Here is a 16903-nt window from a genome sequence, read left to right on the forward strand (position 1 = left end):
ATCATTAGAGATAGATTTAGGCAGACACAATAATCTTTTTAAAAAGGCGTTGTCCTCCACCTGAAGGCTCCCAGCAGGGACCTGACCCCAAACCCCTGTAGGCCTCACTCAAGCGACACAGGGTAAAAAGGTTCTGTTCACTACTGCTGATCACAACAGGGTATGCTGCCACCTCTGCCCTCGTGCTGCTTAGCTCCTGGTGAAGGCGGGAGGCTTCCACCGTCATGAGGATAGCCCTTTGGGCGCCCCTCCAGGTCCAACATGACCCCAATCTGTGAGACAGGCCTACACACACATCATCCGTGTTCACCATGACAAATAAATCTGCATGAGGGATCCAGACAACAGTACAGTTGAGCACTCAGGGCAGGTGCACACGTCTTTATCGTGCAGAGGACATTTCAGTCCCAATAGTTTGTGAGCTATGGGATTCTCAGGGGCCTCTCATCACCTTCTGCAAGAAAGGGGGGCCCGGATTATTAGAGATGGTGTACAGAACAGCTGCATGGAATGTCCTATCCATTGGAGAGTTCATTTGTGTCATTAATGCAAAAGCTTTTAGTTATGTATCCATTCGCATTCTTAATTGTATATGTGTGATTAAACAGAATGGAGGAAACGTGTATTACAATAGTATGTTTTATAGCGCTTGCTGCCACAATCGCGGGTGTTCAAAGCTGTATAAATGAAATATATGGTATTGACCAACTTTGGTATTTGGACTATTTCCGTAGTAGACCCTCTATCATAGGATTAGATCAAAAGACCTTTTCAAGATATTAACAAAGCTCTATGCCTCTTATGAACAATTATCGTCCCGCTCCAAGAAACCAGTCAAGCCGGCGTTCAAAGACGGGACGGTGGCGCCATCATGTGGCTTTCAGAACAAATGACGGGGCCTTCATTTATTTTAAAAACACACTCTTGCAATTAATGAATCACCATCAGGGACTGTTCATCGCACATTCGTAGCAGCGCCGCATTTTTCTAGGAACACTTTGACGCTGAGCATCTAACAGAAGCAGATGTGGGTGAACGTAGCGTACAAGGATGAGCAGTGCTGAAAATGTACAAAAATAGTCCTTAACCCCGCGAACAGAGCTGGGGGGAGGTCGGTTGCCACCTCTCCCGTATTTTATCAGCATAACCAGCGTTACTATGTCAAGGCTGGTAAACAAAAAATAGGAAATCAGTCAAAGCTGGTATTCATTCCCCTTTTCAATATATACTCAAAAAGCAGTAAATACACGAAGAAATCACTTAAACATATTCTACACCTGTCAACATGGTTCGTGGATGACAATTAAAAATCCTGCCAGAGGAATACATAGAATTTTACATTCATTCTTATCGAAGCGCCGGCCCTTACAGAATGTCAAACTATGAACAAATGTCTGGTATTTTTTGAGAGAAAGGTGGCAAACCTGGGGCGAGGGGTTATAGCGCAAGGAGGCAGAAGAGGGGCAGAATCAGAAGGGGCGGAGCGATCTGAGTGAATATGTTCTGGTGAGTAATTGCTCACAATCGGAATGCATTTTAGCTTTGAGACTTAAAACATCTTCTTAAGAGACCTGTGCATCAAGACGTTTTAGATATAAGCTAGTGCAGGTGGTTTATGTACATGTAGGAGGGATCGGTATGTAGTCTCTGGTCACAAGCTTCAACGATCACACATGTATCTGCTGCAGACACTGCATGTGACCTGTTGGGTCAGAGATTTGCCTCTATTAATGGGTCACTGGGTCTGTTGCGGAGATCCTTGTATAATGTTCAGTTTACAAGTTACAATCATGGGAAATTGTTTGGTGCATGCAGCCTGCAAGGCATGTGCAGAATCTGGGCAAACTTAAACTCAATGTTTTTAAAAGTAAGATTGATCAAAAAAAGTTTCCATTGAGTAGTAATGCATGTTTATCAGTTAAAAAAAACGCGGAAATATACAATTTTGTGACTCCATATAGTCTCAAAACACAAAATAAATATAGATAACTACCAATAAGATGGGCAAAAAATAAATATGGATAAAGACAGGCGGAAATGGTAACAAAATAAATACCATAAAACCGGGAGCCCTAGTTACAATTAATATAATTCCTGAAACACAAACAGGACTGCCCCGCATTCCCGCAGAAGACAAGCAGGCCTCGTGAACCATGACATCATCAGAACAAACACCCTTCCAGACTTTAGCTTCCCATGACACCTTGGGAAGTGACATGGCGAGGGCCTGTTTCCCACAGATGGGATGTGGAAACTAGTGACACGGTGTGAGTGAGCATGAGCTCTGCTCTGACCTTCAGTACCTGCTCCCAGACAGAAAGAGTTGTCAATAGACTGTCCATGAGGTAAGATGGATATTTCTGATTCCTACACATGACTTGCGATATAGGGTGCTGCTGGAACCGAGTACAGTTGGCTCCTAGTCCTACACTCCTCCAGGGCTGGGTGCAAGCACACCTGGCTAGCTTGTGATCATTTACCAGGTCAGCATGGGGTTTGCGTGCAAGAAGAGGGCTTCACGTCAGGGCCGGCGCTAGGCATGGGCAGCACGGGCAGCTGCACAGGGCCTCGCACTCAGCCCACCAGCATGGGGCCACGCACTGGTGATGTGTCCTGTTGTTTCCCTGGCGATCTATTTCAAAGAAAGGTGTCACCTGCAATTAAGGTCCATTGGAGGGGGGCCCCTCCCTGGGCCTCTCATGGATGGTGTCCGGAGGCATAGGGGAGGGAGACGGAGACGCTCCCTCAATTGCAAGGAGACCATTCACAGACACTGTGGGGGGCTCATTGTCCAGCATTTTGGCGCCCGACAGTTTTAACTTTTAGACCACAATCAATTCTCACACCTATCGGACTGAAGGTGTGAGAAATGCTTGTGGAGCGCAGACATGCTGGACAATGGGCCTCCCGCAGTGTCTCTGAATGGTCTCCTTGCAAGGGGCCACTTATCTAAATTAGAGGGGGCCTCCCACATTCCCTTTTAGCCCAGGGCCTCGCAAATCCTAGAACCGGCCCTGCTTCACATACCCACTTGACACCAACGGCGTTTTGCACTCACCGGATCTTCCTGGTTGCTTCGACATCGGCAGCGAGACCTCCGTGAGCGGCAGGACGTACACCTCGGGCCCGTTCTGGGCGGCTGGCGAACCCTGGGCCGAGAACTCCGCCGGGAACTCCTCACCTTCGGCATTGTCAAACTCCTGTAGTAGGAAAAACCGCAAGCACTTAGTTAAGAGCACTGGCGCTGTGTGCAGAAGCCAAGAGTAACGTGCAACGGCCCGGCGCTAGTGAGGGGAGAACACAAGCTTTTTATTGATGAAGTTATGTCTACTTCTGATTTCTTTTCTTTTTAGAGCAAAGAAGCCTATGGTCTTAAAAAAAAAAAACTTACAAAACTGAGCTTTGCAAATAGTGTTTCATTTATTAATTCGTTCAGTCACCAAAGTCAAAAGTTTATAGTTTCAGGCTCCCACCAGCCCTGAATTCGTATGCAAATGTGCAGTTTGGAACATGCAAATAGTTGCCCTTGTTTAGTCCACAAGTTGGACAATTTAATGCCTGGACACAACTGCGCCAAAAACTGTACTTAAGCATATTAATTCGACACGTGGGAGAGTTTTTAAAGCCTTTATTGGACGAGGATCAATGGAGCGTACAACTTTGGGTAGCGCTGACATCCTCACCCCTGCAGAAAGGAAGCGTTTATAGGCAGACTGTCATGAACACAACCACACACATGGCGAGTTGTGAATACCATGAGTAGTGGTGCACACCCGACGGCCGCTTGTGACCGGGCACCTGAAATAACACTAGTGACTAGTGCCTTGTTAAACGCTTCATGCCAGGGACAGCCTCAGCCTCACTGCCCCTCAGCGGCTGCACCACCTTTCAGCATTGTTTCTTTGCTCAGGTTCCAGTATTTCTGCTTCTCACTGCCCCTTCTAACGCCACAATTCCTTGCCCTACAAGACTGGCGTACAGAGGAATGGCGTTGAGTGCAGGGGTGTAGAGTGGAGTGGTACAGAGTCGAGTACAGGGGTGTAGAGTGCAGTGTTGTGAAGTGGCGCAGAGTGAGTCACGTAGAGTAGAGTTCTGCAGAGTGGAGTCGCCTAAACTGGAGTGGTGTAGAGGTGAGTGGCGTATAGTGCATTGTTATCAAGTAGAGTGGAGCTGAGTAGAGAGGCGTAGACTGAAGTGGCACAGAGAGGAGTGGTGCAGAGTGAAGTAGAGTGCAGTGGCATGGAGTGGTGTAAAGTGGAGTGGTGAAGAGTAGAGTGTAGTGGCATGAAGTGGTACAGAGTCGAGTGACGTGGAGTGGAGTATGTATGGTGTGGTAGCATACTACCAGTACAGACAACACATTTTCAATTGAAATTACCATTATATTTGCATAGACATACAGTTTTACTAATAAAACTATACAGTGCACAAACGAGAATGTGTGGCAATGGCATTGCGTAGTGTATTGACTTGTTTTGATCATAATAAAGTATTTTGTTTCCAATACACTTCAGAATTAATAAAAACATGCTTCATATGTGCTTTTCTGTTATATTCTGAAGTACTTTCAGTTCATTTAAATGTTGTTGTGTGCTAGAAAAATACCCTTTCCTACCCCCAGTATCCAGCAAAATTGTCACATAAATCCTTTCATTTTGAAGTCAGAGAACGAAAAGTAAACACCAAGCTCCAGTGGAAGACAGAGTCTGACATTTGACCTCTGTCTTTGAATGCACTGCAAATGTGACAAGATAAGAACAAGATTTACAGGCCTGTTTACAGAAAAGAGCACGTGTGGAAGAATACAAAGAGAGGTAGTGTGAAAAAGCTTTACTCCTCAGGAGAGACAACCTCACACTGGACTGCCTAAAACAAAGAAAGTCTGCAAATAGAAAGCCTGAAAATGTGAGTTACCAACCACAAACCAGGTGGAAAGCATTCTGAATGTCCCCAAGATGTCTTTAGCAAACCAGACACCTGCGCTGTCTGGTAGGCTTCGACCTAAAAAGCAAAGGCAATACAGAGAGACTGGTGCATTACAGTTATTTATAGAGGCGATCATTGCATATAACGCTACAAGCAGCAGTGGGACCATGTTAAAGCATGTAGAGAATCACTGTCATTGTAGAGATAGAGGACAGGTGTCTGCGTGAGTAGAGGATGCAAAACTATGTCTGAACGAGATATAGACAGCATCCCTCCATGCAACACACAGAACGATGCGGTAAGCATTGGTGAAACTGGCATTAATTAAAGGTTATATTGATGATGGAATCCAGCAACATCAACACAACAACATCTTTATCGGCTTCATGGGGCCAAACTCAGCACAACTTGGTGAGCCCGCCTGCTAGTCAGAATATGTTTGAGCTAATATTTAGATATGAATGCGTGCATTCCTGGAGAGATGGGGATTCCGTAGTTTTTGGGCCACCCAGGAGAAGTCCTGTTTCAATGTTTTGTGTTCAGAGTTTGAGTGACTTGGAATGAGCTCCATAGGTATTATTTCTATGAGAGGTATAGGAGTAGATGTTCAACGTTACAGTTGAGGCAAATAAGTCTGGAAGAGCATCTTGCTTCAATCCGGAGCCACTGGCGGTAATTCACACCACCTTTTTCCCTCTCCTTTCCATCAGCCCTCTCCCTCAACTTCCTCTACTTTGTCAACTTTCCCTTACCTCTCGGTCTGACATGTCAGTTTCCTTTCCTTTATGTGCTGCATCTCCATCTTCTCCCCATTATCCCCGTCTCAGTTTCACAAACCTTCTTCCAGCCTATCCCTTTTCACAATTCATTTTTATTTCATGATCTGCCTTCCATTTTCAACCCAAGTAAGTAAGTTTTTATTGTATATAGTTAATTAAAACCTTTACAATATGGTTACATAAAAACACATGTTTTAAGAATAAAATGCACGACCTTAGAGGATCGTTAAACACACAAAGAAAAAAACTTTCTAAAAAGAGTGTATGTTTGGTATATTTGTAAGAGGGGGTTAGGGGTCTAATCATGGCCCTTCGGGCATGCCATGTTCGAGTGTTCAGTAATCTTTCTTTTCTCAGTCTTCACTGCTAGCAGCAATGCCTTTTTTCTCAGTCTGCGTTACTAGCAGCAATGCCTTTTGACAGAATCTGGCGGCCCTACAAGCTATCTGCAGGTGGTAACTGTTCAGTGCTAGCATGAAGGCAGGACGGCATGATCTAATCTGAAAGAGGCGGAATACATGCAGTAGATAATTACGTCTCAAAGTTTTCAAGGATGGGCAGATGCACAATATGTGCAACATTGATTCTTCCATTTGCCCACATAGTCTGCAGACAGAGGACGGCCATGTTTGCTTCCATGGAGGTGTGTGGTCTTTTAAAACGGTGGTACCCAGTCGTAATTGTAATAATGTTTTTTGGGCGGCATTGGATATATGGTTAACTAAATACGGTTGGGGCTCCATTTTCACATACGTGGCCAGGACCATCCAACTGTGTTTTTTCTGTGCAATTTCGGCTTTGTCAGTTAGCCAAGATCTTTGCTTTGCTGCTCCGTTGGTTACTTTTTTGAAAGCCGCAAAGGTTAGATTTGTATTCCATGTCTTCTCCAACTTTAGACTTGCAAGGGTGTTCTCCCATACTGGTTTCCAAGCGTATTTCGACTTGGTCTGGTTGTTCATCTCAATCCAACAGAGGCCCATGAGCGTGTCCTCTTGGGCTGCTCTTAGTTTCCAACATGTTTTTAGGATGACCGCTTGTCTGATTGGATGTTGATTTGATAGACCAAATTCCAGGCGGATCAATGATTGCGATACAAACCTCGGAATCTTAAAGATGTATTTGTACAGCTCTGATTGCTGTATGTTCAGAAAATTTGCGTCTTTGCCCCTGTACAGTTCCGAACCATAGGTGAGCGAGGGTAGAAACTTGGTGGCTATCACCTTCAGCAAGTGCGAGTTGGATGGACAGTTCAATTTCGTTTTTAATATGTTTAGCGCAAAACGAAGTTTATTTTCCTGAGCCTTTCTATGCAGTTGGTGATCTTTCAAAGTCCACCTGGCATCGATGATTACTCCCAGATATTTGTACGAGCCAGTCTGCTCTATTTTGTTGCCTGCGATGTGCCATTTGAAAGATTTCCTCCCTGGGCGAGAAGCAAAACAGACGATCTTCGTCTTTTTATAATTAATTTGCAGACCCTGCGCGCTGATGTATTCATGGAGCTTTGTGAAGGAACGTTGTAAGCCCAACGGGGTCTGACTGCAGAGTACTATGTCATCCGCATACTGAATGCTCCTGATTTTGTACTGCGCTAGCTTTGGCGGATCACTTTCTATCTCCGCAATGTGCTTGTCCAGGTCCGCTGTGAAGATGTTGAAAAGAGTTGGGGCCAATACACAGCCCTGCTTAAGGCCCACAGAGGTGTACATTTTTTGTGTAGTTCGGTCACCATTGCCTAATTTAATTCGAACCCAAGTAGATGAGTACAAGTTCATAATGGCCCGCAGCAACTTTGATGATATTCCCCAGGTGGCCATTTTTTTCCATAGAGACTCCCTCGGGACTGTGTCGAACGCAGCTTTCAGATCGACAAAGCATGTGTACAGCTTAGTTGACTTATCCTTGGCTTTGTCCACCAGAAGGTTTAACGCCAGCAGGTTACATGAGGTATTGGTTCCCGGCCTGAAGCCAGTCTGCGTGGTTGGCAAGATCTTATTCGCACAAACCCATGCTTCCAAGGCCATCAAGAGATTTGAGGCGTATATTTTTGCCTCAACATCAATGAGTGCAATGAGGCGGTAATTGGCTGGATCAGTTCTTGTGCCTGCCTTAAAGATTGGATGAAGAATACTGCCTCTCCATGACTGGGGAATACTTCCAGTCTGGAATGCACTATTAAATAGTGGGCAGAGATATTCTGCCCAAAATTGTTGGTCCTGTTTGAACAGACGATTTGGTAGACCGTTTGCGCCTGGGGCTCCGTTAGATCTCAAGTTTTTTATTACCTTTACGACCTGGGATGGCGTTATCTTGTTTTCATCCGGAAGCTGGTCTGATTCGTGATTATTTTCTGGTTGCAGAGTCTGCAACACAGGGCTTCCCTCTAGAAAGCTGGTGATTTGAGTTTGCTCTAAGTGCTGTATCCAGTCATCCTCTAGAATTTTCAACCCTACTTTCTTTGTCCCTTCGCTTGTGCTCCCCTTTCTCTCTCAATTGCCTTTCTCTCATCTGTTTATCGCCTTATTTTTTCTTTCTCCAGCTCACATTTTCTTCCTTCTGCCATGTTGGTGTAGCCCTTAAGAAGTCACTATAAAAGGATGATAGAGGGTAGAAGAGAGAAGGTGCTATGGAAGGGTGGGAGTGCTGGAAAGAATGAATGACAGCCTATTGGAGAGAGAAGAAAGGACCACAAACTTAATGCAAGTTAAATGCGCTTTTGCTGCCCTGCAGTCGCTTCAAAGTGCTGAAAGTGAACAGAGTTGCGACTGAAGTGAACAGAGGAGTGTTCAAAGTGATGGGGAGACAGTGGGTAGTTTGAAAACTCTCTTCATGTCCCGTAAGTGTCAGGAGCCCAATAAGAAACATGGTCCGGGCTCTCCTTTACTGTGTTATAGCGGGCAGGCTGGCAGCAGCTTTAACCCTCGTCCTTCCTTGTGTGTAATGCCCAAGTAGGATGAAGATGACTGGGGCTCTACAAGAGGTTGAAGTGGGACACTTCTTGAGGACGAAAGGTGGAGAGCTTTGGTGCTCTTCAGCAATGAAGTCAGGAAGGCTTGTTGGTCAGAGAAGACCAAATAAAAACTTGAACTAAAAAGTAGAACGTGAAACCATGCAGACTGTGACACTGACCCAGCAACAGCACACATACCTGAGAGGGTATTTATCTACCAGCATGCTTACACAGCAGAAGCTACTTAGGGAGGATTTTCAGGTGTGGCATTTGAGACAGCTTAAGTTGTCCCACTAACTATTGTTTTTCCCATAAAATCATACAGAATATACACAAATCTCAGAATAGATAAACCAGTGCGATAACCAGATAAGTAGAATATATCATAAGAAATATCATAAAAGGACCTGCAGAGCTGTTCAAAGTAACCAGCATACTAAAAATCATAAAATTGTGCATCTGTCTCTCAGTTCATCATCCACCACATTGCTATTCACTATGTCCCATAACACGTCAACCACACCTCAGTGTTCATCAAGCACGACATGGATACATTTCCCACATAGGATCAAAACGAGGACAACATCCTTCCAACCACACAGCCTACATGGTGTAGCGTGCTAGCCATGTAGGCAAGTGCTTGAAGGCCGCACATAGAGGAAGTAAGTGGTATGTAAATACTGCAATACAATACAATACAACATGTAACAATAGATGGGCTTTACTTTAGCAGGGTACATCCAATTGTCTGTGAAATAGACACTCACATTTTGCTTCAGACCACCTAACCATACCGCATGGGGCAGTGGCTCAGTCCAAATTACCCACTGGCTCCCTTCTCTTTGAGTGAATGCACAAAGCCTGTTCACATTGTTATCCACCTAAAATCGTTTCTTTCTCTTTGGTTGCAAACCTGATTCAAAGTGTACCTTTTTATTTTAGTCATTGTTTCATAATAAGTTTAGATACTGGCTATTTATGTAACCTACACTCCTTTCTAAACATTACATTACAAAGTATTTAAGTTACATTGTAACTTTATAGCTGCCTATGATTTGGCTGCTTGATCAGGTGATAATTTTTTTTCTTGTTTTCTTCACATATAATAATAAAATGCAGAATGCATCTGACATGACTGGTGTTTAAAAACATTATCGGTAAAATAGATGCAACAGTGAATGTTTTTCTTAATTGATATTTTTTATTGCAAGCAACTAGCAGCCACATTTACGTGACTGAATATTTTTATTTTTTTATTGTTGTGGCATACGCTGGCTTTGTCAATGCTTGTTATATCATAGTTATTACAAAACTTTACTGTTGGGAAATCAATCTGGAAAAAATGTTTACTAAAGCGCAAAAATATTTTGCCCTCAAAAAGCACACACTGCCATAGTAGTCCTTGGCACTTAAGCGAACTGCTTTGTGTGTCGATGTGCTCTCTGTGATAGGGCAGAATGCGGTCACTCGTAGTGGATTTAACCAGTGGCTGAAGTTGGCTGACCAATTGCCCAATGCTGTCTGCAGTCGTGGGCAGAAGGAAAATGTGACTGACCCAATGAGAGACTAATGGAGGAAGAGGCCTGGTTGAAAGTCCTTACAAGTAAGTATATTATACATACAAGTGTAGTAAAGTTTAAAATGTTCTTGGCTAATAACAGACCTAAAAAAGAAACTACCAGTGTGCCAAAACCACGCCTATTGGTTTTGCCAATTCTTGTTTCATAGTGTGCTTACCCAGTGGTACTTACTTGGCAGCTGGCTTCCCTAACAGAGTAAAGACATGGTGCTGCACTTACATAACGGTGCACTAAGCCACCTGTTAAGTTACCTGGTGAACGCGTGAAGGGACCATCCAGTCAATTATGTCACATGTGAAAACCCCAGATGACATCACAATAACATTATAGAATGCCTATTGGGGATTGTCAGAGATGCAGGAGTGGCCAAAGAACAGTTTTTCCCTCTATACTGAATGCCCCTTTTAACAGACAGTGTTGTTGCCAGTTGGGTAATAGGAGGAAGATTAGTTGCCAACGGGCGTTGCCAGTGGCATGCTTGACTGGCAGCAGGCTCACCTCCTAGCATGTTACCTGTTTGTGGGATTTCCTGGTGGCTACCTCCCCAGTGACATGCTTACCTAACAGTATGCTATGCTGGTGGGGTACTAACCATACTGCTCACTCACTGAAATCTTGAATACCTAATGCCATGTTTGCCAGAAGGGGTATTTAGCAGGACTGCTCAACCCGCTTCCTGCTTACTGGAGGACTGCACACCTCTCAAAGCCGACTGGCCTTGTAACCATCATGGCAATTCCTAGAGGGCTGCTTTTAGGGATGGAAGGGCTACAACATACATCCCTGAAGTTGCTTAACCTCCATCACTGTGTAATTTGCACTGTTTGGACTAAATGGTCTTTAGGGGATAAATCCCCAGCCCAAACCAACTGGAGGAGGTCTGGCCCGCTTGCTTTTGCCGCTTTAGTCGCTTACACAGTGGTGTGTGATTGAATACTTTTGACTGGACTGGTTTTGTTTCCCAGTGTGGCCCCTTCACCTGAAAACCGTTTACCAGAAAGACGTCTTAGCAGGCAGTCTGCTTACGAGATGGATCATTTACCTGGAAGCCTGCCCTTCACAACGCTTGCCTAACAGAAGGCTCACTGAAGAGATGACTTGCTTACCTAGCCGGGTGGCCGGCTACAAGGCTGACTGCACAAAAATTAGCTTACTTGTCAGGCCCACTTATTAGAAAACTTCCTTACTAGTATGTGTGTTAGTTAGAAAGCTGGCTGTAGCGAAGGCTTACTTAAAAGAAAATCAATTATCAAAAGGATTGCTTTCCTACTTGCACGAGGACTTTAGCACCAGAAGGCTTGCTTAGCTGGCCGCACGCTTACCTGGAGGCACATTTACATGAACTTGCGCTGACCCCAGTGATGCTTACGAGGCACTATACATAGCACGTATAAGATGCGGGCAGGAGACGCGAGCGTACAGTGGCAACATGGTTACCCGACTTAGACAGTGGACTATTTAGTTCGGCGGCACCTTTACCTACCGGAATACACGCCTGTGGGCGCCTTCTGGTGAAGGCCTCAGTGCCAAAAGCTGCACTAGCGATTAGATAGGACAGCGTTAGCATGGTCTCGGCGTTGTTCCTGCTGCCCGGCAAGATGAAGCGCCGGAATGGCGCAGCACCATGCCTGGCCTGCCCGATGCCGACGGCTTGCAGTCAGCACCCACTACCGCTCGCCCACCGCCACAAAGCGCGCCCATCATGTGTGCGTCAAGACGTCCAGCCGTCACTGACGTGTCCGGCCGCAGAAACCTGGAACACAAAGGATGATTGAAGCCCACTCTGGGCGCGGCTGATTATAATCAGGCTGAGTGGGCCCACGAGGAAAAGGCACAGCACGAGAAACATACGAACTTGAGAAAAACATAAATAATTAGGCCGCACGAGTTATTCGAGCGGCACGAATAAGTAACAAAAAGCACGTAGCAACCTGAAACAAGATAAACAGGGACACTAGTAACACAGAGAACAGGAGGAACGCCCCACAAAGAAAACTTTTAACAGACACACCACTTTAAAAACATCAGAGGCACCAGGAGCACAGAGAGACAGTCAAGAGGATAAACACTGTGCGCACATCGTACTGGGGGATATGGTAGGTAAACTGGGACATAAAATAGACCAACACACCAAAATAAAGGTGGCAATGGCGGAGGAGCTTCGCCCCCATATTTTTGGTCATTTATCTCTATCTCGGCTGCTTACGTCCGATTGGAGAGGCGGAGCCCTGGCATGGAGAAGTACTGTGCATTTATAAGTGCTCATGTCTGTTTGGCCAGTCGTCTAAGGCTGGCCAAACATACATGTGCACTTATGTTTCTCTAACCCGTCTGTTTAACACAGCCATTGTTGGAGACCTGTTGCTTTGGTACATCTCCTTACTCATTATCTGGATGGCTTTCTTATCTATATCACTTGCCTGCTCCTTATTCAGTACCTTTCATCACTTAGGCTAGTCACTGAAGAATGTTTTCCTTACATGACTTTTCGCTGGATTAGTTGCATCTTTCCAGTGCTGATGTGAGGGGGCATTTGTTTGTCTTTTTCTTGCAGCACTTTATGACAGAGCAATGCTTGCCTTGCTCTCTTCCTTGGTTCCCCCTGCCCACTCTATTTTTCATTTGTTTTCCTTTTTGCTACTGCCCAGCAACTGCACATTGTTCAAAGAATATTCGCAATTGCCATTTCATCCCCATATCACTCACTGCTTTTTGAAAAAAAATATTCTTTTCTATTTTTTTTAGGGCCCTGTAGGTGCACACTGCTATCAGGCTGTTTTATTGTACCTATTTGCACGGCAGCCAGTACATACTTAGTTTTTTAATTCACTGTTTTGAAATTACTCTGATGTCTTGGAACAGCAAATCAGCTCAACGCATAAAACAATTATTGTACAATGATCTCTGTGCACAAATGCACAACGTCAGTGGCCATCTTTGAATCATTTTTCTCAAAGCAAATAGAAATCATTCCAAGATGGCTGCACACATACCTGTACACACATACAACAGACATATTGGAATGATATATATTTTTTTGCATTAAGAAAAATAATCAAAAGATAGCTGTCACGCACATCCGGTGGCCAATAGAAGGGGAACAGCACTGGCATAGCAAACATGAGTGAGACCTACTGGCTATTCCAGTGTCTGTTCCCCTCTTCTGTTGCCATATTCTGCTCTTTCCATCTTTCCTGTCCCCCAATTTATTAATTAGGCCACTTACCTCATCTCACAACTGAGAATGTCCTGTCCTCCCTTCTCCTCGCGTTCTAATGCATCTTCCATTCCCCTATTTGATCAGACAGTTCCTGCTCATCCTCCTTCTTGCTTGTTACCCCAAACCATTTATTATCCCGAGGAGTTCATGTTTTACTCATTTTCCCACCACCCCTTGGTACGTTTCTACTCTCTAGTCTATCCCACTCCTCCATCTTCCCTTCTGTTCCCTCTGCCCTTTTCTACATTTCACTCCTCATATTTAAAGCTTCCTCTCTTTTCTAGTCTGTTTCCTATCTTTCACTCTCCTACTTCCCAACATTTTGTGTACATGCAGTTCCTCCTATCCGTCATGTTCTACTTTCTTGAGTCTGGGTTAACAGCCAAATCTTTAATAAATGATGGAGTGGGCATTGGCTCCATGAAGAGCAGTATTACTCTATGAATGTGTGATGCTATTTGATGTGTCATTCTGCCTTTAGGGAAGTGACTCATTTGGAATGCACAAGGGATTATTTTAATTTTGAAAAGTACAATCAATCATCAATCCGTTTGTCACATTACATTTTTTTGTTGCTACTTTTCCCCAGTGCTGGCAAAGCCAACAAGGTGGGTGTTAATGTGATAAACAGTATTTGTGAATACCTGTGTTTACATGCTTTGGCATATTAAAGCCAGACCTATTGGCTTTGGCAATGCTTGTACTCTGTGAAGACCCTGCTCAAGTTTCACATTTTGCCAGGGGGAAAAAAGGGCAAATAATGTGGAAGTCTCTTTTGACACTCCCTCTTCTGGAACACCTGCCCCCTCTTTCCACTCTCCTATCCTTACACCTACTTCATCCATTGTTGTTGCATAGGGGTGGGTTTGTCACTGAAGGCTTGAGCCAGATGTCTGGCTCTGGCTCAGCTCGAGGCCAGAACGGGAGGGTAAGAAGGGTCAAGCAACAACAAGGGTCGGGCGGGAGAGGGTAAGCAGCAACGCGAGAGCGTGGGAGGAGGCAAGCTACTGGATGTGTGGGGACAAGCATCATCATGGAGAAGGATGAGTGGGGACAAGCAACATCATGGAGACGGATGGGAGAGAGCAAGCAACAACACAGAATGGCTTCGGAAGGGGATGGGCACAAAAAGCACATAGGTAAAACAGAGCAACATAGGGAGTGGTAGAAAGACAAGAGGGAGAGGGCCTTTAAACACATGCACTCTTATGGAGTGCTTTAAGTAAAAGAAAAAACAAACTCCGAAAGCGTGAGCAGTTGAAGAATACAAGTACGTGGGCTGGGTTCCAGGGGAGGGTCAATTAAGGGAAGCAAAGAAGGCAAGCACTGACCAAACAGAAGCAAGCAAATGAGAGTGACAATAAAGCCAACAAATGAAAATCAATGGGCAGGTTCTAACGCCCTGTAAGCTAACAAAATGTCTTGCAGCAACAGTGCATGTGTTGTCTCAGACAAAACCTAAAAAGCAAAGGGCTCGTTGCTGAAGTCTGGCTCCAGCCAAACTCTAAAATTCACTTCTACCTCAATCAAGATCTATAACTCGGGATCTTTGTGATCCAATTCTCTTGCTAATTTGTGTAATTGCCTTCAAGCAGGAGTTGAGTTTTTTCTGAAGTACATCTCTTTGTAATTCCCCAATTGGGAAGGCTGTGATATTAACATAAAAATAGAGTGCTCTACTGACCCTTTTCTAACTCTAGATTCCTCGTCTTTTGAATAGATACTAAAGTGGTTCCTATTTGGAGGTAAGTTTTGGATTAGATTCAAACCAGAAAGTACTGTAGAACTGAGCAGGAGAAATAACCCTCTTGGCAAACCTGGACTCCAAACACAAGGAGATGATGGGCGGAGCGCTGAAACTTTTCAGACACTCACCGCCAGTCACAGATCTGGGTTGAACACATCAACGTTCTTTAGGTCACTTCGCCACCCCAGTTCAGACCCAGTCATATTCAAATCAGTCTTGACCCTGTGCCTCATGGGAACAGTCCAGCCCGAACTGCCAAGCCAGTTCTTCCATGGACTGGAAACAAGCATCCTGAGACCAGTTTTGGGGCAAGCACTGACCAAACAGAAGCAAGCAAATGAGAGTGACAATATAGCCAACAAATGATAAGCAATGGACAGGTTCTAACCACCTGTAAGCACACAAAATGTCTCGCAAGCAACAGTGCATGTGTTGTCTCAGATAAAACCCAAAAAGCAAAGGGCTCTTTGCTGAAGTCTGGCTCCAGCCAAACTCTAAAAGTCACTTTTACCTCAATGAAGACCAGTAACTCAGGATTTTTTTGGTCCAGTTCTTTTACTAATTCGTGTAATTGCCTTTATGCTGGTGTTGAGCCTTTTCTGAAGTACTTCTCTTGGTAAGTTCCAAATTAGGAAAGCTGTGATATTAACATAAAAACTGTGTGTCCTGCTGCCCCTTGTCTAACCCCAGATTCCTCACCTTTTGAATAGATACTAAAGCAGTACCTATTTGGAGGTGAGTTTGGGATTATACTCAAACCTGAAAGTACTGCAGGACCGAGCAGGCAAAATACCCCTCTAGGTAAACCTGGATTCCAGACAGTAGTGCTTCATGAAAGTAAGGAGTGATGCTCACGTAGCTGCCTGGCAGATTACCAGACAGCAACTCCTTGTGGCAATGTGGTTGAGGTCCTTCTGGAATCTGCTTTTGGGCCAACACATAGCAGGTCCTAATGCAGAGCATGATTCAGGAAATTGATCTTTTCTGCATGGCCTTGCCTTTTCTCGCTATAGTAAACACCACAAAGAGCTGATGGTCTACCCGGTGATCTCTGGTACAATCAATAAAATATCAGTGCTCTTTTGGGGTCCAAATGGTGCAGTCTCTCCTACTCCTTAGAGTGGTGAGGCAGAGCAAATAGTGCTGGTAAGCTGACATGTTGACTAACGAGGAACGGCGTTACAACTTTCGTCAAGAAGGATATTTGAATCTGAGGAACCAATTTGTCTGGGAAGAAGGTGGTGTATGGTGGGTTGACACAGAAAGCTTGAAGCTCACTAACTCAATGCACTATTGTTATGACGATGAGGAATGGGGTCTTATGGGTCAGAAGCTGCAGAGGGCAGTTGCGAAGTGGCTCAAATGGTGTGCACATCAAATAAGCGAGGACCAAGTTAAGGTCTAATAGTGGCATGGCAAAAGTACAGAGAGGAATCAGATGTTGTAGACCTTTCAAAAACACATCATAACAGGTAGTTTAAATAAAGAGGGCTAGTTCAGCAACAGTAAAAAGGCCAAAAAATCCCCCTTAACCATGCCCAGAGCAAAGCCTTACTGGGTAAGGCATGAAACAAACAACAAAATGCCAGATAACATTACCTGGAGGGGGTTGATTTGCTGTGTACTGCACCAAACCACAAATTTGCCCCAACGACAACTGTATACTGTCTTTGTCAAGGAGTGACTCACAGGCATGATGAC

The 16903-nt window shown here is 44.6% G+C and overlaps 1 protein-coding gene across 5 annotated transcripts in view; it reads right to left on the reverse strand.

Annotated features, from left to right (window-relative positions):
• AATK (apoptosis associated tyrosine kinase) overlaps window positions 1-16903 on the reverse strand; it is a 508162-nt gene that overhangs the window by 193903 nt on the left and 297356 nt on the right. For all 5 annotated transcript variants that reach the window (XM_078654150.1, XM_078654148.1, XM_078654151.1 and 2 more), the window contains one exon: window positions 3059-3200. In XM_078654150.1, coding sequence (XP_078510276.1) covers window positions 3059-3200 — 142 coding nt within the window. The remainder of the gene's footprint in view (window positions 1-3058; window positions 3201-16903) is intronic.

This window comes from Lissotriton helveticus, chromosome 7, assembly GCF_964261635.1.
Source record: "Lissotriton helveticus chromosome 7, aLisHel1.1, whole genome shotgun sequence".
Lineage (NCBI taxonomy): Eukaryota > Metazoa > Chordata > Amphibia > Caudata > Salamandridae > Lissotriton > Lissotriton helveticus.